The 27,058-nt window shown below is 29.8% G+C and overlaps 1 protein-coding gene and 2 long non-coding RNA genes across 3 annotated transcripts in view; 1 reads left to right on the top strand and 2 right to left on the bottom strand.

Annotated features, from left to right (window-relative positions):
* The window catches only part of LOC141526995 (uncharacterized), a 55,115-nt gene extending 28,097 nt beyond the window's left edge, over positions 1-27,018 (top strand). The window contains exons 2-12 of the mRNA XM_074242208.1: positions 3,487-3,751; positions 5,734-5,888; positions 14,336-14,575; positions 14,987-15,108; positions 17,122-17,288; positions 17,508-17,663; positions 17,803-17,870; positions 17,985-18,077; positions 18,181-18,342; positions 20,192-20,404; positions 26,081-27,018. Coding sequence (XP_074098309.1) covers positions 3,487-3,751; positions 5,734-5,888; positions 14,336-14,575; positions 14,987-15,108; positions 17,122-17,288; positions 17,508-17,663; positions 17,803-17,870; positions 17,985-18,077; positions 18,181-18,342; positions 20,192-20,404; positions 26,081-26,307 — 1,868 coding nt within the window. The 3' untranslated portion in view covers positions 26,308-27,018. The remainder of the gene's footprint in view (positions 1-3,486; positions 3,752-5,733; positions 5,889-14,335; positions 14,576-14,986; positions 15,109-17,121; positions 17,289-17,507; positions 17,664-17,802; positions 17,871-17,984; positions 18,078-18,180; positions 18,343-20,191; positions 20,405-26,080) is intronic.
* LOC141526998 (uncharacterized) lies at positions 10,136-14,993 on the bottom strand. Its single transcript, XR_012479119.1, has 3 exons — positions 14,739-14,993; positions 11,101-11,224; positions 10,136-10,766 (listed from the first exon to the last, which is right to left on the bottom strand). It is a non-coding gene; the product is annotated as an uncharacterized LOC141526998 (long non-coding RNA).
* On the bottom strand, positions 15,096-17,496 carry LOC141526997 (uncharacterized). The gene is made up of 3 exons (XR_012479118.1): positions 17,313-17,496; positions 17,086-17,241; positions 15,096-15,230 (listed from the first exon to the last, which is right to left on the bottom strand). It is a non-coding gene; the product is annotated as an uncharacterized LOC141526997 (long non-coding RNA).
* Positions 27,019-27,058: the final 40 nt, after the last annotated feature.

The following is a 27,058-nucleotide window of genomic DNA, read 5'->3' as shown; positions in this document are numbered from 1 at the left end:
AAAATTTCTTGATTTAAGAATTTGTCTGCTTGACTTAAGAAAATCAAATATTTAGGGGGGTCATGAAGAAAGAAAATCAAATATAACTGGGGTAAAACCAATAACTTCCTGATTTTCGAAAATTTTCAATCTTCTTAGCGGAAAGTTAAAAAACAAATTTAAAAATTTTTTAGTTGCATACTATGTTTCGAAATAAGACAACCGTGTAAATCCAGTGACAATTGTCTCGAAGTAACATAAAAAGATAACCATTAATTATCGCGTCAATTTTTTAAATAATTTTCTACTGAGAAGAAATTGTTTCTAGTCATTTCCAAAGCCGTCATTGTTTATAGTTCCTTCGTATGTTATATTAGCGTATGTATATGATAATGGTGATGATACTCAGGAGTGGGACTTACGCCACTAGACGTATTTCCGTCAACGAAATGCTAGAATGGAGAATAGTGAGTACGGCAGAGTTCGTAAGACTTATGGAAGTTTTTGATTACACCAATTACGCGTAGCTGTAAAGTAACACGAGACATATTATAATATGTGTATATCATGTGCATTATTTCGAGGCCAATGTACTTACTTTTGTCTAAGCAGAGTTTTAATATAAATATTACGTTATCTTCCGGTCATAAAACATTAACCAGCAAATAGAATAAAAATATCTCTTATTACTTATAAAATTTATTTTATTGTTATGCTTTATGTGTTGAAAGATTTTCTTTAAAAAATTTGTTAGAGCACGTGGTTTTCCTTATACGCGTTGGCAATTAGAGGGGTTTAGTTGTAGCAAGAGTAAGAACTCGAAGAATGGGTTTAAAGAGCTAAGCCAAAAGACTTAAAAGGAAAGTAATTAAACGCATCAAGATTCCAGTTTAAGATCGAGGTGATAGTACATTTCCGGTGAAGAAATATCAAGCAAAAACAAGAGTATGGCTTGTATGTAATTATTAGTATACGTGTAAAAAAAATTGTTAACGCTTTCGATGAGTCGAGGCTTAGAAAAAAAATAAAAGAAGATAAAAAAAAATGTTAAAAGAGATTCATGCTGAAAGATCGATAAGGTTAACGATCGCGAGATTTTAACGAGGAAATAATTCTGATTTTGAAGTATTGTAAGGGTCGTAAGAAGGAGATAAAAGTACAGCCAACACTTACTCTCTCGTTCTCTCATTATTTTTATATATATGTATAGTACTCTAATAACTCCGGTTACCGCGAGTATTTTACTTTGCGGTTGCTCAATCTCAGCACTGACACGACATGATAGTATTATATGTACCGGGGGGCAAGTGAAACCGCACGAGTTGCTGACATGTACGCTATGAGTTAGCGTAAGGTTCAATTGTAAGGTGCTTATGGGATATCAGTTCATTCATATTTTTTATTAAATATTTTATTATTACATACTTTCATTGAAATTCAATCGAAACAGATAGCTAACAATTTCTTTTTTTAGTTTTATGACAGTTTAATTAGCATGATAAAAAAATTAGTAAAAAAGTTTGGAAAATCCAAAAGTGCACGCCTCATAATCTCATTTTCGATAATAAAATTGATTTAAAAAAATACAAATACTTTTAAATCTTTTGCGCCATTGTCCACCCAAAAAAGAAAAGGTACTGCGTATGTATTGTAAACGAACCTTATTCACATAGATTGCCAATTATAAATAAACTACATTGAATTAGATCGTGATCTTCGAAAGAATTTAGTTTTAAATCATACTGAAGTGTATAAAAAATAAATGAACTTGATCAGTTAAGTTTTTCAGCAGTTATCGTGACCACGCCAGTTTTTATACATACATTTGACAGCCGGACGTCCACGGAAAAACTTTTTTAAACATTTTTTCATATATTTAAAATGCAAAATGTCTTTTAAAAATTTCATAAGTGTTGAAACTATTGTTTTTCCATTACATTTATTTGGAAATATTATTCTACAAGTGCGATAGAAAATAAATAGAGACAATTTTAGTTAAAGAAAATCCGCTTCGCTTGTGAGGCGTGCAAAATTCCACGAAAATATTTTTGGGGACATTATTCCTTAAAAACACCCTTTTATAACAAATTAATTTGTTAAAAAAGTTCTAAAAATGATTAAGTATTTTGATAAAAGATCAAAAAATTATTTTTTTATTAGAAAATAAATTTTTTTTTTTTAAGTTTTTAATGATTTTTAAAATCAAAAAATTCGAAAAAATCACAGGAGACACGCTGAATATTAGTACAAGGTTTAAACCCTGACGCGGTTAAAATTTTGATTGCGTTTTTAACTTTACTGAAATTATTTGAAATTACCATCTAAATTATTAGAATGTCAAAATATTTATTTAATTAAAAAAAATTTGATTTAAAATAAATGACGATTAATTTTATTTTTCGTAAAATTTTTTCCAGATATTTCAATTTAATTTTTCCAAATAGGATGTACATATAAAATTCTTATTATATATAAAAATTTTTTAGTTAACCCATCCGGCCGAAATTTATTAACTTTCTACCACATTACATCCCACAAAAAAGACACAATTTAATTCAATAATTTCGTCTGGCAAGTAACTCCTAACGTGATGTTTAATGAAAATCTGGATCGTAATCGACAGAACTGGCGCAGCAGCTTTTTTCGGTCCTGATGCCGCACTGGAATAAATTGAATGTGTGTGTGGAACAAAGACAGCGTTATACTTATAGTTACTCTACCTGTGTGATCGCTCGTTTAACCCTACACTTTAAGTGTCTTGTATTTATTTATTGCTTCCTGTTGACGACAATTGAATTTAATTCGCAGCTCTTCTTTTTGCGGTCCTCTTTTTACTTTCTTAATGACATCAACAATCGCTATCATAATCACAATCACTATCCTTTATCTAAATAAAAAATCGTAATTATAATCATGATAAATTACGCAAACGGAAACTAATGACTTTGAACACGTTAACTCAAAATATAATTCATATCAAAACCACTCCCAAAAATTGTCATTATTCCCACGGATTAAATTTATTAGATTGAAAAAAAAAGTTACAGTTGAGTCGAAGAAAATTCCACAAAAATCTTGAGACTATAATTTTCAAATCAGAAATAAGAAATAATACCTAAAAAAAATTTTAATAAAAAATATACTTGAGTTGTGTTCCGCTCGAAAGATTACAAAGTTTTAGTTGCCACAAAAAACCACTTTACCTTTTATTTAACATTGATATTACTCGACAAAAAATTCTATCTTAATTTAATTTTTTGTTCTTCTCGGCTTACCGAATAAAATTCCATCTATATGATGTACGACTGGCATTGTAAAAATAAAAATAAATTACGACTGGGACTTCCGTTTTATTTCTACATAATGCGAAATTAATTGGCCCATTGTGACCCCAATACCTTGTCCTTTCGCACGACCTCTATACTTATATCTAATGTGTAATATAAATATATTTTATTATTTGGATATCAAGCCTAATTAATTCGTATTATTTTTATTAATTTTCAGGTTCAGTAATAGTTTCTGATGTCTCAGAAAATCCATCAGCCGTCGTTACACTGCCGAGTTACGACCCGCAATTTATGGCGCACTGTTACTTCCCCGCGGAATTTCAAGGAGATTTTCTGATGCAAGTAAATGGGCCAGGTGGCAAAGGATCCGCGAATTCCGTCGAACCGATCCAGTACTCGGCTCTGAATATTACTTTCGACTCCATCCCTGTCTGGGGGTACTGTCACAAACGAGTCGGAGAAAATGTTTTGCTGGTTGACACGTGAGTAGTTAATTTAAATCTTATGTAAATAAAATACCATAAAATAAAAATAACACTATAAATTATATCGATTCTTATTCATCGTGATTACATTTTATTTCTTCACCATTCTGTTCAGTTGTTTATTTATTTACCTTTTTAATCTTATCTAAACAAGCGACCCTCGTCTATCTCAATTAATTATTTTTGATAGCGCTATTTTATTCCATCAAATATAATAAAACGTTATATGTTGCGCATAATAATTATGATAAAATAGAAAAAGCTTTTATACGAAAACAGATTGATTGATGGGTCGGAGTATTTAATATTTTAGAAATTGCGAGGAAGCATTTAAAAAATTTTTTTATTAGCTAACAACACTAAAAGCTTGATGATTTACGCAATCAATAAATAACCTCCGATTATTGCTTACACATTTTTTATCTTTTACATTTATGTAGCTATCTATAACTCTCATATATACCTATAATAATATTTTTCTCTGTAACGTGCCATCAGTATATATTATATATAAGCTGCTTTGCTGCCCATTTTTTGCCGACTTCCAAATGCTTCAATTTATTTTTTTTTTTAATCCTCATCTTTTTTTATTCGGAAGGTACTTAAAATTTTTTCATCAAAATATCTCATTTATAGTTTCGATCAACACTTTTTTATATTATTTTATCGGCACATTCCGACCGATTTTAAATTCTCGTGCCGGAATTCCTTACACCCGAGTCGATAGGCGAGATTAGAAGACATTTCAAATTTATATTTAGTAAATTTTTTACTTGATTGGTGAAAATAACTTTTTTTCTTCTGTAATATTGAAAAAAAAATTTATAGAATTATTATGATAAATTTTTTTAAAGTTCACAGTATGAAAATTCGGTATGAAAAATTTTGAGTGAAACATAATTTAATTTTCTATGTAATAAAAGTCGTATTTTGAGATTGTTAAATTTATGATAAAAAAAAAAAAAACAAAAGATAATAATTCATTGTAATGAATTTTATAAAATTTTTAATAGTATTGAATAAGGTACCGACTTGTTCTTGTTAAACAAAGAATGATTACTTTTACCAAAAACTTAAAATAACATTAAATATTTGAAAAAAAAATCTTATAATTGAGTCTTATTTTATTTTAATCGAATCATTTCAGCCTACTTGAAATAATTAAATAGTTGTAATATATTTAGTATTTAAAATCAATATAAAAGTATCAATTCGAAACTAAAAGTTTTCATTAATATTTTCTATGCAATATTCTTAAATAATAATTAACATTAGGCGCGCAGTAGCCTATCGGTTCCGGCCCTTGCTTTTCAAAATGCATTGGACCGGGTTCGAGTCCGGCGTATACCAATGAATATTTTCAATATTTAAGTGTATTATTCTGCTGAGCCTAAAAAAGTTTAAAACGAGTTCCAATCTCAAATGTTCCACTCATGTTAATAGTAAGTCGCTCATGACCTTAGTAGTTTATGCGACTTTAAATAAAATAAAAAAAAAAAAAAAAAAAAAATTAACATTAAAACTAGTCTTACAATTTTTCACAAAATTTACACTTTTCAATTATTACAATAAAATTTTTTAACATTTAAACAATAATTTTATTATTTTTTAAGCTATACAGAATGAAAAAAAATTTTTTAATTTTCTTAGCTTGAAAAAATATCAAAAAAGATTAAAAATTTCCTGAATGAAGTCAATTTTTCTTGATCCAAAAAATTCTTTTTCCAAAATAACTTTGACTTTTCTTAAAATTTTTTTGGTGCAAGAAATTTTTTTTTCTGTGTACAGAATAAAAGACGAACTAGACATTTATTTAAAATCACAAGATGACATTTCAAACATTTGATTACCGGCACTTAATTTCCTATCAAGACATAAAACGTTAGATTAAAGCAAATGAGGAAGTAAAGTAGATAATAATTGACATTGATGTGACAAGCAGCAACCATTGATAAAATAAAAATAATATAATCCAACAGGACTGCAGAAGGGCAATGCATCAGGTGTTTCCGGTTGAAGCGAAGATCCCGCAATATCATTGAAGTCTTCTCAGAAGACCTCAACAGGTGCTACACATACGAAGACATCGCAATAGCTTCTTGCGACAAACTCACCTCCAGATCTATCCTCTACCGTAAGTAAAAAAACTGTAGCCTAGACATAAAAAAAATTACAATCAAAGATTATTTATATTTTTTCATTAATGACCACGATTCATATTTTGAATGACTTTTCATTGCATCCGACAAAAAATAATATAAAACGTAAAGATATGATGTGAGGAAGCATAGGCATCCTCATACCCGTGACCTCACGCACGCGCGTCAGCATATGAGCATGGGTTCCTTTTTCTCACGAGTCCATCAATTAAAATACCTGCGTGCGCGATTCCATCCATCCACCATTTGCATAATCACGGCTCGATTATAACCCGATGTGAAGCATCCAGTTCAACATACAACATACAACATACATGGTTAAGTTCTTTTACCTCAAGGTTATAGTACACTAATAGTACATACAGTCGTACGTTCAGACATTTCTCTAGTGCATGATCAGATGTGATGACTTTTATTCGAATCGCACGTCTAGTAATTTCTTCTTTCAAGTCTCAGCTCACAATTATAATCTTTTTTTTTTAATTCCCCGTTAGCTTGTGTGTAATGCAAATAATTATTTTAATTTATTACATTCGTAAGCCCCCGATACGTTAATCCGGCTGAAGTTTACTTGGGAAGCTTAAATTATTGTTCAGTTTCTCAAAATTTTTTCAGATTGTGATTCGTGTCTTGAAAACAATTAAAATTTCTAAAGAATATAATTATTTCTCACAATATTTGTTATATAATAAAAAGAAAAAAATTGAAAGTACAATTCTCAGGATTTGAACTTTTGAAATTCAAATTGATAAAACGCTCAAATTTTGTAATTTCTAGATTAAAATTCTTAATTTTATGCCTTTTTTTTAGAAACAAGGTAAAACGTTTCGGAAATCAAAATCTGTTAAAAAGTAGAAAAATTCTTGAGACCTTTTTTTAAATTTGTAAACTTTTAACTGGTTTGAATTTCAGATAAATTATTCTTTTGAAAATTTTTTGTTTACGTCGCCGGAAAAAATTACGTAATTCTTATGTACTGTAACGAATCGACCCAGTCAAAATACGATGAAAAATTTTCAACAGGTCTAAAACTTTTGCTGAGAGTATTTTCCGGTTGTATTTTATAATAATTAAGTTTTGTCACGATTTTTTTACTGTTTGGAATTTAAAACTTTTTTACACCAAACATTTTAGTTCTTATCTCTGAAATAGTTATACAATAGAATATTTGTTTTTGTATATAAAATATTTATAGTAAAATTGACTCTGATAAAAAAATTAACTAAATTTACGGTAAAATTTTTGAACGAAGAAAATCATTTTTTCTTTGTTTGCAAAAATTGATAATAAAATTCTAAATTGTTAATTCAAAATTTACAAAACTTCAGAAAAAGTAAAATACACCGAAAAATTAAGTATAAAAATTTTTAAATGCACGATTTATTTTTTGTAGACTAAGTCGCAGGATTTTAGTTTAAAACTCCTACTCAATACTTTATTGCCATTTAAATACACGGTAGTCACTGTGTAAATATTTAACAACGTATTAAAATCTCAGTAAACACAGTAGGTGTTTTAAATTAATACATTAGATTTTATAGTAATAATTTGCGGTAATTCGTCAAAATAAATAAATAAATAATAATAATAATAACAGAATTTTGCAAAAATATGAAATAAACAAGATAGTTATCGTTAAGATAGTTTGGTACCGAGCATATAGCAGCAAAATATAGGAACTATTATCATTGGCATACTAAGGAAGGCAGAGATCAGTACAACGAGATCTTGAGAATCTCTTGGAGTTGGATCCAACGAGTTAGTTGTGTTGTTAAAGTATAAGGCACTCCCACGCCTCCAAAGAGAATGCAGAGGCAAGTTAGGGTGCGGCAGGATAAAAAACACGGACGCGAAACTGATGGTATATAAAATAAATGTAGGTAGAAAAGAGTCGACGTGTATAATATAACATTTTATTTCTCTCTATCACTCTGCTCTTGGTCCTCCTCATCCCGGTCGCAGTCATTATTTAACCGACTCTGTGTAGCTTAGAAAAGAAACAGTCATAGCGTTGGTGGTCCTCGAGGGTATTTTGTTGACGCCTTTGAATACTTAAACATTGAACCTCTGGCCAATTGACCATCCAACCGATTCAAACTATTTTTTTTTTTTTTTTTTTTTTTTAACATCCTCAGTCCTCATCCTCCGACTGTTGCTTTTTCCCTTTATTTCTCTTCCCTCTTATTCCTTTTAGTAAACTTTTTGTTTCACGGAATTAAATAAAAGATCATTGACGGGGAACGCTGATCGTGTTCGTCATGCCCATGGGAATTAAAACAAAGAAAATAAGTAAATATTTATTGCTACGTTGCGCTTTATTGGTCATTATCATTATCAATACTTTAGTATACTTGTTCACCTGGCTGGTCTTGATGCTTTCGAAGATCCCCGGTATTACTCCGGCAATTCAAACTTCCGCTTCGATAATTATTTCACTTAATAGTCGTACTTACATTTATACTTATACTTCTGTATCTATCGCATTATATGAAGTGTATGAAGAAGCTTACTTCCAGTTCGACTTACATTATTTATTTTTTTAACTGACACTAATTATAATCCACCGTTCGAGGTATATATTTAATTATACGTAGTTTAAAAATTTTAAATGTTGAATAATGTGTTTGTCCAACGCGATGTACTGCAAGCTTAACGGAATTATTATGTGAGATTAAATCGTGTGATTTTTAAGACTGATAATCTTTGTGTTCGTTAACAACCTTCAGCTTAAGTTCCGGAGTTCGAAATTTTTGATGAAATTATTTTTAATTTTTGCAATATTATCCACGTATAGATAAAAGTATCGTCTATAATTAATGCATAATTAATATTTAAATAATATATATATTATTTCGTAAAAAGTTTGAGAAGTAGATAACTTTTAAATGGTTTAATCCTTCTGGAGTGAAGTTCATTTGATATTATCAAAATAAAAAATTCTTTATAGTTTTTATTTAATAATAAAAAAGAAACAGTTGTTATTCGTTTAAAAATTACAAAATGCGTATTTAGAGATTTTAAGAATTAATATAGCCATTGTCAGTTTGTTATAACAAATAAATTTAAGTATTTAAAAAAAAAAATGCATGAGTTTTTTTATTTATCAGATTTATTTATTCTATTATAATGCCTTTATTAAATTATGACTCAAAAGGAATATCTTTACAAGGAGCGCTCCTGTAACCAACTGACTAAAACTCAACTTATAAGACATAACTAGCTTAGTACTATATACTTATTTCTGTAAACATATATAAAATATCCTATATCATATAAACATCTATCACTATATAAACATTCATTCCTCGAAATAGTATTCGATATCATGGATTAATTTTGAACTCTGGCAAGAAAATAATGACGCATATTCCAACATTATTCAAAATTTGAAGTAGCATTTTTCGATAAACTCTCTCTGCAATAATTTATTTGTTAAGAAATCTTCAAAAATTCCATGTTTCAGTTAACTTTAATAGTAATTTTGACAATTTATTATTTCCTACTTTTTATGTTAAGATTTATTAACAAGACTTAAAAACAAAATTATCTTTATGAAAATTTAATTTAATCTTTCAATAACGTCAAATTTAAAAAAATATGTATTTTCATTTATTTATTTATAATTTAATGCTAAGGCAATGGCAAAGTATACGTTTTTATTGTATTAAAGTACACGTATTTAAGTAAAAGATGATTTTAGATTATTTTGCAATTTCGTTTAGAATATTTTTCTGAAAGTGGATTGATATTAAAGTAATTTAAAAGTAAACAAACAAAGTCAGTGTGTATGATAATCAACAAAAACTCTACAAGAGTAGGTTTATATAGATAGACAACGTAGTATTAGAGATAATTCAATTTATATGGAAGATTAATTAGCTGTTTTAGGTTGATAACAGGTAGATTCCTTGATAGTAAAAACAAGAGAAGGTAGTTTTAGTAATTAAGTTGATCCATAAAGTAAACTAGGCTAGGTAAATTTGAGAGACGTTCATAGTTTACTTTATAGTTGATTTTTACAAACTTAAATTTTACATAAATGACATATTTCGCATGCAGAGTATTTTATTTGTTTAAAATTTACTCCCGATTTTTCGCAGTGTATTATTATTATTATTATTAGTTTTTATTTTTTATTTACAGTATTATTTTATTATTATTATTATTATGGGTGTGTATTTGAAAAAGTATTTAATCACTTATAAATACACTCCCATATTATTACAATGCATATATAAATATTAACTACAAAGAATATACAATTTGATACAAAGTTATCTCAATCTCAATCTCTGGATTTATTCATTGATGCATTGTTAAGTAATTTATATTACAAAAACTTGTCTTTGCCAATGGCCTGTAACTTTTTAAAATGCACCGACTGATCTCTTATAGAGTCTCGCGTCTTGCGTCTCGCATCTTGCGTCTTGCGTCTGGATCTTGAATCTCGAGATGAAATACAAATGCTCGATCCGGAGGTCAATGAAGCCAACTTGTACTGAAAAAAAAATTCATGAAAGAGAACAGGTAGTGAGAAAGATGAATGAGAATTGTCTGGTTCAATGCTCAATGCTTTCCGTTGATCGTTCATGGTTCAATTTTGCTGGTAGTCACTCTGCTGCTGCTACTACTGCTCCTGCTGCTGCTGTATAATACTTAACAGCTATGACTAGTAGTCTACCTGTCGAGAAAATGACCTTGTCCGTGACCAAATGAAATTGCTTTACGTCCGGTCTTTTCACTAACTCGCAATGACAGACACTATATTTTTTATTCCTTTTTTTATTCCTTTATTTATCATAAAAAATTTAACCAATTGCATTCTTGTCACCGCTTAAGTTATGTTTCAATCACTGATGGTGAGAAAAAATTTATTATCATTAAATTTGTATATAGAAGGTACTTACATCTAATCGAATTAAAAAAAAAACTTTTTTATTCAATTTTTGTAATTGATATAATAATTTGAGTATATAGGACATCGAAAAATTAATGTCAGTTTCAAATTTTTAGAAAATTTTCTTGATTTTATTTTTAGCAATTTATTAAAAAATAAATCATTCCGAAGAATATTCGATGTTTTTATAAATAATTTAAGGATCAAATTTTAATGGAAAATTCAAAAAAAATTTTTTTTTTAAAATAGATATTTTAATAGTTTCTTTGATTAAGTACTAAATAATATACATTAACAAAATTTTTTGGTTTTTAAATTTCAATCATTCAAACTGGAGATATCGTGTTCATCAAAAGACACCTTTTTTTACAGGACCTCCTGGAGATTGCCTACAGAAGCTAGAAAAATCATTATCTGTAAAAAAAAAAATACAACTTATTAATAAAGTTTACATTCATTTTCATATGTTCATTTTTATATTATTCAAAAAGCCTTTTGTGTTAATTTTTGTGCTAAGAAATTTTTCTTCGTAAATGCAGATTTCATTTAAATTCAAGAATTTTCCACTTTTTAAGAAAAAATTTTTTTTCTCAACATTGAAAAAATTTTTTCTTTCAAATTCTACATTTTAACAATAATAAAAACTAATAACTTGCAATCACTATGTGACTGCGGTGGCTTGTGAACAATAAATAAATGAAATTTTGTTTTATAAAAAAATGACATTTGTTAAATTGCACTGTACTTTCTTAAATATTGACGTTTTTAAAGATATAAGCTCATCTCGATATTGCACTCATCGAGACCTTTCATTTAAGTACCCACATGCATTTTGATATATTTTTCATATATACATATATATAAATATATAAAATATATGAAAAATTGATGTGGATACTCAAATGAAAGGTCTCGATGAGTGTAATTTCGGGGTGAACTTATATCTTTAAAAATGTCAATAGTTCACAAGATACAAGCTCACTTCTTAATTATAATTAGATACATATATGTATCTAGAGATAGAGTATTTTCGAATGTAGCCTAAATATTTATCATGATAAAATGACTATCGGTGAGAATGACATGAAACCTTGAAAAGGCACAAATTCAAGTCAAGACCTTTGCAATAACACTAAATTTCACTAAAAAAAACCAATTTTATCATATGACTATCCTGGACACAAAATTTTTCTTATTCTCTTAATAATATAGATAATAATTTTATTGTTATTATTATTATTATTATTATTATTATTATTATTATTATTATTATTATTATTATTATTATTATTATTATTATTTATAAGTTTTCTGGTTATAAATCCAAAAAGCAAAAAATTGGTCACGCGCGTGCGAGATTCATAGTCTAGTGTCTTGAATTTCTTGGAGAGGTTTATATATTATATATACACAGATATTACAGAAAGCCCACGTGAGAACAGGAAATCCCACAAAAATTTACCCCACGCGCATATCTCTGCTCGTGTATTTGGTGTAGCTCAAAGAAGAAACCGAGTAAAGAGAATTATGTGCATACACATATGCATTAAAAAGCAAGACTAAGACCAAGACGGAGACCAAGACCACGAAGTATGTAAGTAAGATCCAAGAATAAATAGAAGAACTTATATTAAGACGTGGGAGAGTAACGAAGACCCTTTCACGAACGGTGTGTAGTTTCATCTACTTCCTGTCCATTAGAAAAAAGAACAAACTAGATATACCCGTAGACCTGTACTGACTCAATCCAAAGTTTCACAAAAAATTTTCTGAATGATCTCTGGAATTTTTCATTTATTACATATCGCTCTATTCAAAACGTTATTATTATGTATTATGTATAAAGTATTCTGTGGACTAAAACCGCCGGCTTCCTGTTTCGGATATCGACAAAACACTAAATCCCAGCCAAACAATCTCCGGTCACGTATTAAGTTTGTATTTATGTTTAATTCCGAAGAATATTTCAGTTTTTTTTTTTCCTCGTCTTTGAACTCTAGAATTTTATAAAGGAAATGATGCCTCGTTTTTGTGTGTAGTAATTATTAGTTTGGTACATAAATTGTGATCAATAGGAAAACTCGAGGAAATTGTGCTATGAAATGAATTCTGAAAATTTTGTATTGAAAAATTTGAATTTAAATCCTGGGATTTGTAGGGATATAAATATTATTCATTTTCATTTTTAAAATTCGGCTATTAAATGTTTTATTATCAATTTTTTTTCTTCAATGAAAATGTTGAATTTCAAGGAAATGAAAATTTTTTTCTTAAATTCTTATGAACAAATAAAATTTTCAGAAAAAATATATACTAGTTAAATTCTCATAATACTAAAGCTAGCCGATGTTTTTAATTTTTTCTCATTTATTAAATAAGAACAAAAAAATATTTTTTTTAAATTGCATTAAAGTTATTCAAGATTTTTACAAATGAAATTTTTTTTTCTTTTGTAATAATTTTTTCAAGAAAAAAAGTTATAAACATTTTTAGATGTCGACTAACTTAACTGTCATTAAATTCTCACACTGTTAAAAAAAAATTAAGTTTACTTAAGAAAAAAAAAGTTTGAAATAAGAAAATTTCTTTAAGGAATTTGTTTTTTATTTATTTTATTTGGTTCAAAAATCTTCCGCCTGATTTAAATGAATTTTTTAAAAATAATAGTCTTGGTTCAAATTTCACGACAGTGAAATTTAACACATCTCTAAAAATATTCAATTTTTCAGGATCTCACCCATACAAATTAGAACTTTTCAAAAAATAACAGTCTCTAAAATAAACTTTTCCAACATTGTTAAAAAAAATTTTACAAAATTTTATTTCTTCTTCTCTGACAACAATGTTGCGTATTCGGCGTCGTGAGCATATTTCGCAGTATCGATAAAGGCTACAATAGCTCATACCTCGTAATCGAAGACTATTTTTAATAGCATCAGAATTTTATAAAGCGTTGTGTCTTATGCGGCCGGGTCTATTTGGTAGCCAGCTCGAGCTTAAGCCGAATGTACTCCTTCATCGTGATCTGACAAGAACAGACACTCTTAAAGTTCCAAAAGGAAGAGCAAAAGCTCGAACTACTTCATATCAGCGTTCATTTATTGTAACGGGTTGTAATTTCTGGAACTCATTATCTTTTACGATAACGTCTTCGAGTACAATCAATGAGTTTCGAAATAAATGTACTTTGTACTTGTTCAGCTTAGAACGAGTGAATGAGGATTAAGGCCATTAAAAGTCATAAATTGTTTACAACTGTTTGATAGTATGATGGCAATGATTAATGTCGATAATTATGATGATAATAATATACAAAAAATTATTATTGTATTTCTCAAAATTTTAAGTCTTTATAGACTAATATTACTTTATGTTTATTAATGTTTTTCTTTTCTATTTTTAAAATTACAGTAGAATTTAAGCTAATAACTAAGTTACTAAGAAAACTTGAGTAATTACCGAAAATAAAAAAAATTACTATTAATTGTATTATAAATAAAAATATTATTGAACTTGCTGTTCCAGGTACAAAAGAAATCGGAGGACTACCAATTCGAAACGAATTTTGCCCAATAGCGGGAAAATATTTCTTTAAATACAACGTTAACGATGGGACGGAAGATGCCACCGAATGCAACACATTCTCATCGACGCTGGACAACTGCCCAGACGGCTCGGTATTCCGGCTGCAATTTAAAAAATGTGCCTTCGAAAATCACGGGACTAATTTAATCGTCGAAAATCGTACAACTGAAGTCGATAGAAGTAAGCTACACAGTATAAAATAGAAAAATTATCCTGAAACATACATCTATACAAACATACACCGTTAATTAAATACATAAATATATTTTTATCGTGATCTTTTTTTAATTATCACATTTTAATAGCAATTATCAGGTTACTGAGCTGTTAAATATGCATGTACCTTGTTCATCGCGGATCCCATCAGCAGTTTATTATCCAACTCCGTTACATATTTTTTATTTTTATTTATCATATTAATTACTGACTACATTCCAGTGTCCTCTCGTTACAATTACTCTTCACCCTTTATTTTGTTTTTGAAATCAACCATCACCGGCTGATACCACTCATATTTATTATTTGCATCCAAAGATTGTCATTATCATTATATCATATGGTATTAAATTATACTTAATGTATGTTCCACAGATATTACATTCAATTGCTTGGGAAGTTGGCCAGCTGGACCTGATTATAGTAATAACACACGATTTATTGCACTTCTTGACACCCGTGACGGCGATGATTTTAGGCCCCGATATCGTTGTGGGGTACGTTTTTGTTTTAATTCGAATAATACACTTTATTCGATTCATTTCATTCTCAGAATTTAATAACAATAAAAGTTTATTGTTTTTCTTCTCAGGGTATATATATTCGTGTACATCTGTATCTGTAAAAAGAATCTCTGTCATAAAATTGATTTTAATATTGGATTTATTGCCAATAAAGTTATAGCGTTATAACAGTTCTACTACTAGAAAGCAAAACTGTTGGAAAATTTTATTTTTTTATTTGAAAAAAAATTCAACTTCAGTTTTTTCTATTTAGAATGTAAAAATAAAAATACATTTTTTTTACGCAGTTTAATTAAATTGAACTTAAAATTATTTCTTCTTTAAAATTTTTAATAGAAAATTTTCTTATCATTTTTGTATAAGTAGTCTAATTTAATTATTTTTTCTTCTTCAGTTTATTTTTCAGTATATGAATTATTAAAAATGGAATTATAATTTATTTAACTTAATGAAATACCAGATGGCAATTTTTACAAAATACATCAAGTAATTACATAAATTTTTGATGTATATAAATAAAAATATAATTAAATTCATGAGATTCATAATAAATAATAATATAATTACTAATATAGTAAAATTGTGAATTAACTATTTTTACCCCGATTCTATTATTTTAGAATTTAAAAATAATGATACATTTTTTTACGCAGTTTGATCAAGTTTAACTAAGAGTTATTTTTTTTTTTTTTATAACTTTTAATAAAAAACAGTTTACCTTTTGAAAATGATATATATTGGACTACAAAAATTTTTGTTCATCATTTTTATAAATAGTAGTATAATTTAATCGTTATTTCTTTTTCAGTGATTGCTTTTTTTATTCATGTAAATAAAATATTTTTCTACATTAAAGTCATAAAAAATGATTTTTAAACAGTTTTGATTTCAAATAACATTATTAAGTTTAATTTTAAAATTTTTATCAGAAGTAATTATAAATACTAAAACAATTCTGAATTGCCATACTTCTTCTTACTTATTTAAGAAGAATATATGCTGATATAAAGAATGAAAAACAAATAATCAATTGAAATTGAAAATGAATTACTTATATACTCTAAAAAGTCAACTAACTGAATAATTTTCAATCAATCCTGTAGATAAAAAAAAACAATGAAACATTGAATAAATTAAGAGAAGAAATTCATCGACTATTCTAAACATACACGGAAAAAAGTAAACTGTAATAAATAACAGTCGATTTATAATAAGTAATGATCAACTGCTAAAAATTACCACTTCAAACAGTAAAATCATTATTTTACTATTCACATTGTAATATTTACCATTTAAACCTTACAATTTACTCTTTACATGGAAGAAAATACTATTTCAAACAGTAATATTCGCCATGTAAATGTCTAAAATGTTAAAGTATAATAATTAAGAATTCAGACTTTAATATTTATCATTTCGTACCTAAAAAATGATGTTATGATATGTAAAAAGTATAGAATAAAGTTAGTAAATTTCTAATACAAGCAACGTCAATATTTCCAAAGTAAAATGGTAAATTTTAAACGCAACGCTAAAAATCAAACTGTAATTATTGACTTGCTTAGACTGGTAAAATGTATATTTTAAAAGTATAATTTTTACTGTTTGAAATATTAAATTCTCCCAGAGTGAGACCCCCTTCTCTTTCATCTGAGTTCCCCTTCTCTTCATAATATAGACTATATATTGAAACGGCAAATTTTACTGTTTGAAACTGTAATTTTTAAAGATAAAAGAGTCGTTATTTACTATAGGGACAACTACTAATTACTTATTTTGGATATTAAATTATAAATTGTGGCTTTTATACTTTCTACATTAAGTTCTGTAATATTTACATTTTTGCCACCCCGATGTCCGCTTTACTGTTTGAAACTATAAAAACTAACCGGAATCCGAGTGAATATTACAGTTTACTTTTTTCCGTGTAAAAAAAATCATAAAACTCACCAATTAATTAATTACTAAATGAATAAAATATTTCAGCTGTATCATTCGGACTCATCAACCAGCAGAATATACATGGCATTCAGTAGTGACTCTAGCTGTACCCAAAATCTTCATAATTCAACAAGCGGCTACGAAACTTTAATCCTCACACGAGCTCTTAATTTACAAAAAATGCCAGATTATGTCTCATCTCATTTAGCATCGTTAGTATCTCATATACAATTTACCGTTTTTCTTCTTCTTATTTTTCTTCTTTTATTTTTAATTCTTGCCTTAATGAACACTATATTGCTTTTTCTTATTTTCTGAGTATAAATCTAAAACAAAATAATGAGCAGTTAATAAATTAAACGATGATATAAAAATTTAAATATCAAAGATACTAAATGCTTTTTTTTTTTTTTTTATTTGTCTCGAAACAGGTATCCGAAGTGGGTACACGGCGACTGGGAAGAGTCGGTTATCTCCAAAAGCACGATGTCCTTCAACGATTTGAATGGTTACCGTAGCTATACATTCGTCACTGTTGACTCCGATGACGACACTGATCGCTACATAGTCTACTCGAAAGATCACTGGTGAGCAATCATGATCAGATAAAGTCTTTTTAGATAAAATTACACTTAAACGGCGATGTTTCTTCGTTGATTTATTGCCATCGATAACACAACAAAATAAAACTGTTATTTATTTTTTATTTTTGTTTCTTCTTTTCAGTGAAAATCAGGCTTACGTTTGTATGATGATGAGACAGAGAAGTGAAAATGTTATGGAATTCAAGATCGGTAAGTCTCTATGACACTAATCGTACATATAAATAGTTTCTTCTTTCATAGTGTCTAAGCTCTTTTTCATTATTATTAACGACAGGAAATAAAAGTTATATTTCTTCTTTCTAGGAACTATTTCAAGTCCCGTGTACGCAAAATCTTTGTGTGAAGATCCTACTTTAGATAGGTATGATAGTACTAGTCCATGGATGACCCAAGCTCGTAAGTATTTTATTAATTCAATTGTTAAATATTCATCTTTATTTTTATGTATTTTTAATTTTAAAAAACTAATGAATTTATTATTTTTATTCATATCATGCAGGATTGGAGCGAATTGTTGAATCTCCGTGCCCTATCACGGGTCATTATATAGGCAGAATACCAGATTTACCTGGCACGTGCGCCGAATTGAGTAGTAACTGCAATACTAAAGAAATTATGTACTACAAAGTTACCGACTGTGAATCTGGAGAGTTATATGAAGGTATATTCTTCTTTTTATATCTTTATTCATTTTTTAAGACAGTACAAACAGAATTTTAATTTATGAAAAAGATATTCTTAGTTTTAAGGGCATTTTTAGAATTTTTCTTATTCTCTATTTCTTAATTTTAATTACAGTGAAAGAATGAAAAATTATTTTCTGGATTAGATTTTTTTGGTTCAAGAATTTTTTAAATTTATTAAATTTTTTGATAAAAAATATAAAAAAGCTATATTTGAATTAAGAAAAATTTTTTGATCAATGGACCTGCACGCAGGCCCGGTAATGACTTGTTTAATTTAATAAAATAAACAATTTTTATAACATTATACTTATATCAATTTTTTGATATTTATTTTTTCTAAAGTCTGGTTTTTAGAAATGTATAAAGTTTATAACAATATAAAGTATTATAAAACCAGTCTTTAGAAAAAATAAATATTAAAAAGTATACCATCGGCTTCAAAAATATATTAACAGGAGATCAAGGAATTAAAAAATTAATATTATACTACATTAGAACTATAATTCACGATTGAGTTTGCCATTAATAGGTGACTGAATAGTAATTGACTGAATATTAATCAAAAGATCCAGGATCGAACCCTGGTCTGGACCATCTGAATTATTTTTTCAGTCAAATTTATTTGAATGACAAATTTAGATATGAATTGACAATATATTGTTTATGTCTGAAGGGAAATACAAGCTAACAATATTACGAAAAAATAGAGAAAAAATTGTTGTATTAGACTGACAGCCAATAAAAACTAAAAATATAAAAATTATATATCAATCTTTTTGGGTTATTTTAAGAGCCGGTCCCTATGATAGCAGCTTTTCATTTCTTTTCTAAACAAAAAAGATTTTTGAAAAAAAAATGCTCTGCCACGTAAAAGATTTTTTAATTATCTACTTTATATCAGAGCTTTTTTTTTATCGAAATTCTCATTTGTTTAGAAGAAAAACATAAAACCGCTGTGAGTGCGACGCGAAAAAAAGATGGGATCGGCTGTTAAGCAAACTTATATACTATGGATAATTATAAAGATATTAGCGGTTCTTAGAAGATTAGTACATATCATTTGTATTAAATTTCGGCGTAAATTATAAATGTTTATTTGACAATAACCAATATTTTAATTTTATTCGTATCGTTTTGTTTTCATGTATAAGTTTCTAAAAAATTAGGTAATTTATTAGAATTTAATGACAACAAAATAAGATTTTTTACATGCTATCTCTTTTTTTACTTTAGATATATTGATACTTTTGTAGTACTAAAGTATTTAGTATATTATAAAGTATTTTTAAAAATAAAATTAAGTGTTTAAAAACTTCAACAATTATAATAAATTCTTTTTACATCAGAGCGTAGAAAAATTTTCACGGAATAATTCAAAACTTTTAATTTTATCTTATTTTTCAATTTAATTTTTTTCCTACCGTAAAAAGTAGTTTTCATGGTTCAAAAAATCAAGCAAGGATCAAAACGGACCGAATGATTCATTTTATCTAATCTTAGTAATTTTAACCAATTGATTTGTTCCACTGGCGTGAAAAAAAATCTTGATGATACAAATTACATCCGATGACATGACTACATACATATTTACTTTATTTCTGGTTCATTGATGATCAATTTTTTACACTAAATATTTTTTGCCGTTGCGAAATTAGATATCTCAATCCGAAGATTTAATTAAAAGTTTTTTAAATATTTATAAAAGAAGTGTTCTATAATTCTATACAATAACTTAATGATAAAAAAAATTTTTTTCAATTTAAGACTAAAAAACCTTTGAATTAGAATCAACTTATTAATACTTACTTCCATATTATATTACAGAGCGCACATATTTATGCCTTGGACAATGGGAAGAAAGAGGAGTAATGTATACATACACAAAACGTAATGATACAACGAACGACGCTTATGCTCCTACTGAATGTTTCGTCGGTTTAATCGTTAACGACGACGAGATTTATATCAAAGAAGCCGGCGATCATTGTCTTCGTAATATAGATCCCCGAACAGAAGGAATGCGACTCTACAGAAAAGGTATTCTTCTTTATATTATATCACTAACTGATTACTGATTAACTGTTTACTTGAAAAAAAAAAAAAAAAAAAAAAAAAAAAAAAATATATATATATATATATATATATATATATATATATATATATATATATATATATACTAAGTTAAAAGCCCCCATTATTGACACTAACAGTGATCATGAATATTTTAATTTTTTTTTTGTGGTATTTCAAATCAATATTGTCAACTTTTTATATAGAACACTTTAATCATTGTTTTTACTTATATAATTTAACTAGCTGTTACCTACCCGCTCCCCTGGGCACTTTATAGAATTGTAGCTTTAGATCTAGACTTGAAATTCGATCGGAGTATTATTTTGACTTGCACATTCCATCGAATCGGAAGTAGAATTCATTGAAATCCGTATTGAGATGATCTCTACGTGACAGATGAAAAAATCCTTACCAAATTTGCAGCTTTTTGAAGCTATATTTTAAAGATTAAGATTTTTTATTGTTTATTTATTTGATTTTCATAGAATTTTTTAACAAGAGCTTAGTTTGGGCATTTCCGCTGAAAATTCAAAATTTGGCCGGAAGTGCCCAATTGAATCTCCTGTTAAAAATTCTGTGAAAATCAAATAAATCCTCTTACCCCGAAATATTTCAGGAAATGCTTAAACACAGCGGCTGTTAAAAGCGGAATTCACAATTCCAATTTTAAAAGGTTCTTCACGGAAATTACATTTTGGCACACCCTACACTGTAAAAAATCCGGAGTGAATCGGGAGTGAATTTCACTCCCATTTCACTCCCATCACTCGGAGTTCCGGAGTGAAGTAATTAATCACTCCGCGTAGATAGTAAATCCGGAGTTTTTGTTTCCGGAGTGATTCCGGATTTCACTCCGAAAAACATCCGCCTTCGGAGTTTTTAAAAAAAATAAAATAAGGATGAATTTTCGTTTTACAAAAAAATCTCAAAATTAATTTACTATAAATGATTTATTATAAATCAACAAATAATAATAATAATAATAATAATAATAATAATAATTCCTCCTTGGACAACAACAATCCCTTTGTAGGACGGCAAGTATATCTAAAAAGATAACTTACTCCCAACAACAGCTTGACGCGGTAAACGAAGATCTCCGTGCAACCATCCTGGAGGACTCCACCCTGCTCACTGTGAGCCAGGTTGTGTATGGTGCAGCAGTTTCGGCTTTTCCGAGAGAGAGACATTGTCTCTCGATCGAGGCAAGGTTGAGACAGCGCATCTTACAACTTGGCTCCAAAATTGACAGATCCCGGAAACATGTCTCCCGCATTCAGTGTGTGATTGAGTTCGAAACAACTCAAAAAGCATACACGCCCCGAATTCGATGCATTGTTGCTGAACTTCGGTGGCGTCATCACACACTGAACAAGAGTACTCTTCTTGTCATCAAAGAAGAGTCTCTTAATAAATTGCGGGCTCTAGTGACTGCCAAAAAGTCACTAGAGAAAAGGCTGAAGCGGTTGGTCGACAACTCGTTGTTTCGATCCATCCCTTCACGGTTTCTGACAGCAAAGACCGATGTTACTGGGACTTATCCAATACCTGAGCGGGTGGAAGCTTTTTGGACTGAGTTGTATGGAGATCAACCAAACGTGAACGCCAATACTCCAGCTCTGCACGACTTCAAAGCATTCTGTCGGGAACACCGTCGGCAGAATGCTGATGAAGAGAGCCCTACAGTCAGTGTGGATGAAGTTCGTTCAGCTCTAAATGGCAGCAAAAATTGGGCTGCTCCGGGACCAGATGGCATTAATGTCTTCTGGTGGAAGAAGTTTACTTCTACCCACCTCCATCTGGCCTGCATATTTACATCGTACATTAGAGCTGACGATCCGATTCCGAACTGGCTTGTAGAAGGGCGAACCGTACTGATACCTAAAAAAGATGACTTGTCTGACCCTAAGAATTTCAGGCCTATCACCTGCTTGAATGCGGTTTATAAAATTTTTACAAAAATTTTAAATAACCGTATCTTGCAGCAGATAGAGCCTGTATGGCAACAGATATATGAACAACGTGGCAGTAAAAGAGGCCTGTCAGGTTGCAAGGAGAACCTGATAGTGGATCGATGCGTCTTACAAGATGCTATCTACTATCAACGCAACCTGTCAATGGCTTGGATTGACTATCGCAAGGCATTTGACTCAACTCCACATGAGTTGATTTTATATCTACTCAAATGCCTGGGAGTCAATCCCGAAATAGTGGAATGCATTCGGCGTACAATGCAGCTCTGGCGAACGCGTTTTCACATTGGAAGTGGAAACGCATTGCACGTAACCGGAGTTGTAGAGTACAAACGAGGGGTCTTCAAGGCGATTCCTTGAGCCCTCTGCTGTTTTGCATTTCACTGCTGCCTATATCTGTTGCTCTCCGTAAAACTCGTGGGTACTCTGTGGGGCCTCCGGGTGATCGAAAATATTCGATCACCCATCTGCTTTACATGGATGATCTGAAGCTATATAGTGCTGATGAAGATCATCTACAAGCAGCCCTCAACATCGTAACAGAGTACACACGAGATGTCGGAATGTCTTTTGGGTTGGACAAGTGTGCGGTCGTACATCTGGCGAGGGGTAAGTGCTCTGATACTGGTGATGATGTCGAGTTAGTAGATGGGAGTGTCTTAAGACAATTAGACGCCGGGGAGTTGTATAGATATCTAGGAATGGAAGAGCACCGCATGCATGCGGTCTCTGAAGTCCGAACAACTCTCCAGAGTGAGTATGTTAGGAGACTCCGGAAAATTTGGTCCTCCGAACTTTCCGGCAAAAACAAAGTCTCAGCTACTAACATGCTCGCTGTCCCAGTCTTACTATACTCCTTCGGTGTCCTGAAATGGGCCCGAAAGGATTTACGAGATCTCGACATCAAAACCCGTAAGATCATTAATATGAATTGAAGCATGCACCCCAATTCATCAGTCGCCAGATTATACCTCTCCCGGTCCATCGGTGGGAGAGGTTTGCAGAGTTTGGAGCGGCTTCACGACCGTTTGGTCCTGGGTTTAACACACGAAGTTGTCAATTTCACTGCAGACGAGGATGACTTTCTTATGCAAATTGTACATAAACATGAAAATGCGCATAAGGGGTCATTCTTGTATAAGGCAGCAATATATGCGGCAAGAACCCTTGGTCTGGGAGAAATAAACGCTCTTATGGAACTCCGAAAGGAGGAATTTAAGAGCGTCATCAGGAACGCCGAGGAAAAACTACTCCTTGGCGAACTGATGGACAAGTCCATGCACAGCGTGTTCTTTAAACACGTGCGTGATCATGGCTTGTCCATCCAGCTGACGTTTTCCTTCTTAAAGTCAGCGGGCCTGATGTCCGAGACTGAAGGGTTCATATTTGCCTGCCAAGATGGTGTCATTAACACTCTTGAGTACCGTAGCAAGGTGCTCCAGGTGCAGCTTCCGGACACGTCCTGTAGGAGGTGTAGACAACATCCGGAGACGCTTATGCACCTTTTGTCGGCATGTCCAGTGCTGGCGAGAGGTGCATATATCCAGCGTCACAATGCTGCCCTGAGAGTACTGTACTACTATCTTCGTCATTGCTACGGTATTGACGTGACACCAGTGCTGCCTTATTTGCCAGGAGATATTCCCCAGGTTGTTGAGAATGACAGTTGCAAAATTTATTGGAACATGCCATTTGCAACAACCCGGCGGATAGATCACAACAAACCTGATATTGTGCTCTTCGACAAGGCCACTCATGACATTTATGTCATTGAGTTCTCGCCCCGGCTGAATACAACATCTCAGCCAAAGAAGAGCACAAAAGACAAATATATCAGGATCTCCTGTTTGAAATTGGTAAACTTTACCCAGGTTACCGTGTCAAGCTTGTCGTCCTGATTGTTGGCGTCCTAGGAGGGATGAAGCAGTCTTTTGTATCCTCACTTGCCAAAGTTCCAGCTTGCTCATCAAAAGCTGAGTTCTTGGAAGTTAGGATGCAGAAGGCTGTTTTACTTGGTTCTCTCCGTCTCTTAAGGGAAATGACTTTGGCCTGCTGTGATCACTAACCGCCTTGTTGTGCGGAGTGGTCCAGCAGTAACGGATGGAGCTCAGGCTGGGCCCTCGGAGAATCGGACTCCGGGGATAACCCCCCCTGAGCATTTAATAATAATAATAATAATAATAATCAATTTTTAATATATTTATATATATCATATATATGTATATATGAAAAATATATCAAAATGCATGTTGGTACTGAAATGAAAGCGCTTAATGAGTGTAACAGCGGGATGAGCGTATATCTTTAACAACGTCAATAGTTAAAAAAGTACAGTGCAATTCTAACAAAAGTCATTATTTAATAAAACAAAATTTTATCTAATTATAATTAATTTATGAAAAAAAAAATAAAAACATTATAATAATAATTAAAATTAAATATTATTAAAAATAATAAATTAAATTTTTAATAATTAAATATAAAAAGGGTTTATAAAAATATTTTCTTTACAAAAATTTATTTATTTCTAAATTCATTTATTTTGGGAGTGAATGCGGAGTGAATTTTATTATTAATAAAAATTAACTCCTTCTCGGAGTAAAGATCACTCCCGCTGGGAGTGAATCAATTAAAAATCATTCACTCCGCGTTTACTCCGCGTTCACTCCGCAAATTTTTTACAGTGTAATATATATAGGAGACTTTCTATAGATATAGCCACTCATCACGATATCTCTGGAACTATAAGATCTAGAGATTTGACATTTGGCAGGAATATTCCTTTTGCCGAGTCAAAGTCAGCTGAGAACGGATTTTACAAAATTCCACCCACAAGGGGGGTTGCGGGGGCGTTAACAATGAAAAATTCCCGTTTTTAAACTATAGCTCCTATCGACTTCAAATTTGGCTGGAATCTTCTGTAAGAGATGTAGAAATAATCTATAAACGAATTTTACGATATCTTACCTCACAGAGGGTTGCGGGGGTAGGTATTAACAATTAAAATTTTTAATTCATAAGCTATAACTCCTACAGACTCCAAATTTTGTAGGAATTTTCTGTAAATGATGGAAAAATAATTTATGAACGAATTTTACGATATTCTACCCCAAAGAGGATTGCGGGGGCGTTAATAATGAAAAATTCCCGTTTTTAAACTATAACTCCTATCAACTCAATATTTGGTAGGAATCTTCTGTAAGAAATGTAGAAAAAGTCTATGGGCAAATTAAACGATAGCTCATCTCACAGGGGCTTGCGAAGGTGGGTGTTAACGTTAAAAATTTTTAATTTCCAAGCTATAGCTCCTATAGACTCCAAATTCTAATCTCAAATTTTTTTTCTTCGTGTAAATTATTATTCATTTTTTAAAAAAAGCCACGCAAACGTTATAATGATTACACATTGAAAGTTACAATGAATATTAGCTGGAATAATTACATAGATAAAAGGTATATGCTAATTCGATAAAATTTGGAATTTGTGAAAATCAAAATAATACTCTAATTAAATTTAAAATTTACATCTACAAATACAATTCTATAAAATACCTAGCGAAGCGGGCGGGTAATAGCTAGTTATATAAATATGCCGAAGACAAAATGACCCTTATTTCCTTAATTATATGTATAATAAATAATTAATTAATAATTAAATTATTTCACAGGACAATGCTACGGTAACTCGCCTAGCCCCGCGCCAACGCCATTGAAGCCAAATCCGCATGACCCAATAATGCGAATAACGACACATTCTATGCCGGGTAATGCTTTGACACCCACCAAGAAAACACCAAAACTTATTTCAGCTTCGGCGTCATTGATTCAACACTCTTTAAACATTTTTATTTATATTACAATTTACATTTTTTATTTTGAGTTTACGCACAACTAACAGATTTATTATATTTTTTAGATTCATATAAATATAATGAATAAGTCTGTAAATTATACGTGATGTAGAAATGCAAAGAAATATTATATATTTTGATATATTTATAAGATTTGTAGTATAAAAAATTGTAGAAAACTTATTTGCTTACGTCTATTTTGATGTAAACGATAATTATATTATTTAATTTAAAAATAATTATAATTTAAGTATTTAATTTAATTAATTAATTTTTTTAACTATGTACAATGTATAAAATAATTGATTTCATGGAAATCATGAGTCATTAATATTTATTTTTTATCTAACGGCAGTTTTATATACAAATATCTATTTTATAAATGCTCATTGCTTTTGTACTATAAGACTATTTAAAATAATAATTTTGAAATTAATAATTATATATAAATATACAAATAGTTTTTCACAAAGAATGATTGTTGAAGCAATAAATATTTTATAAGAGACAGACTAAAAAATAATGAATATAAAAATAACTGCCTTGTTACGATATTTAATGTTAAGAGCTTGTAAATATATTTAATCGTAAATTTGTTATTGTATTTTAGTTTTATATAAAAAAAATATATTGTGATTGTGTGAATATTTTTTAATGAGTGTGTGAATAGAGTGAAAATTATATGAGAGTACTAAACTGGCTTGCCAGGTGCATTTTGTAATTAAAATTAAAATACACATAGGTTGTAATATGAAGTATACATTTTTTTCCTTTTGATTGTTTTTTTTTTATTCA

Source organism: Cotesia typhae, unplaced genomic scaffold (assembly GCF_013202065.1).
Source record: "Cotesia typhae breed Kobodo isofemale line unplaced genomic scaffold, CoteBio_Ctyphae contig_4, whole genome shotgun sequence".
Lineage (NCBI taxonomy): Eukaryota > Metazoa > Arthropoda > Insecta > Hymenoptera > Braconidae > Cotesia > Cotesia typhae.
This window is presented reverse-complemented; position numbering and strand designations above follow the sequence as displayed.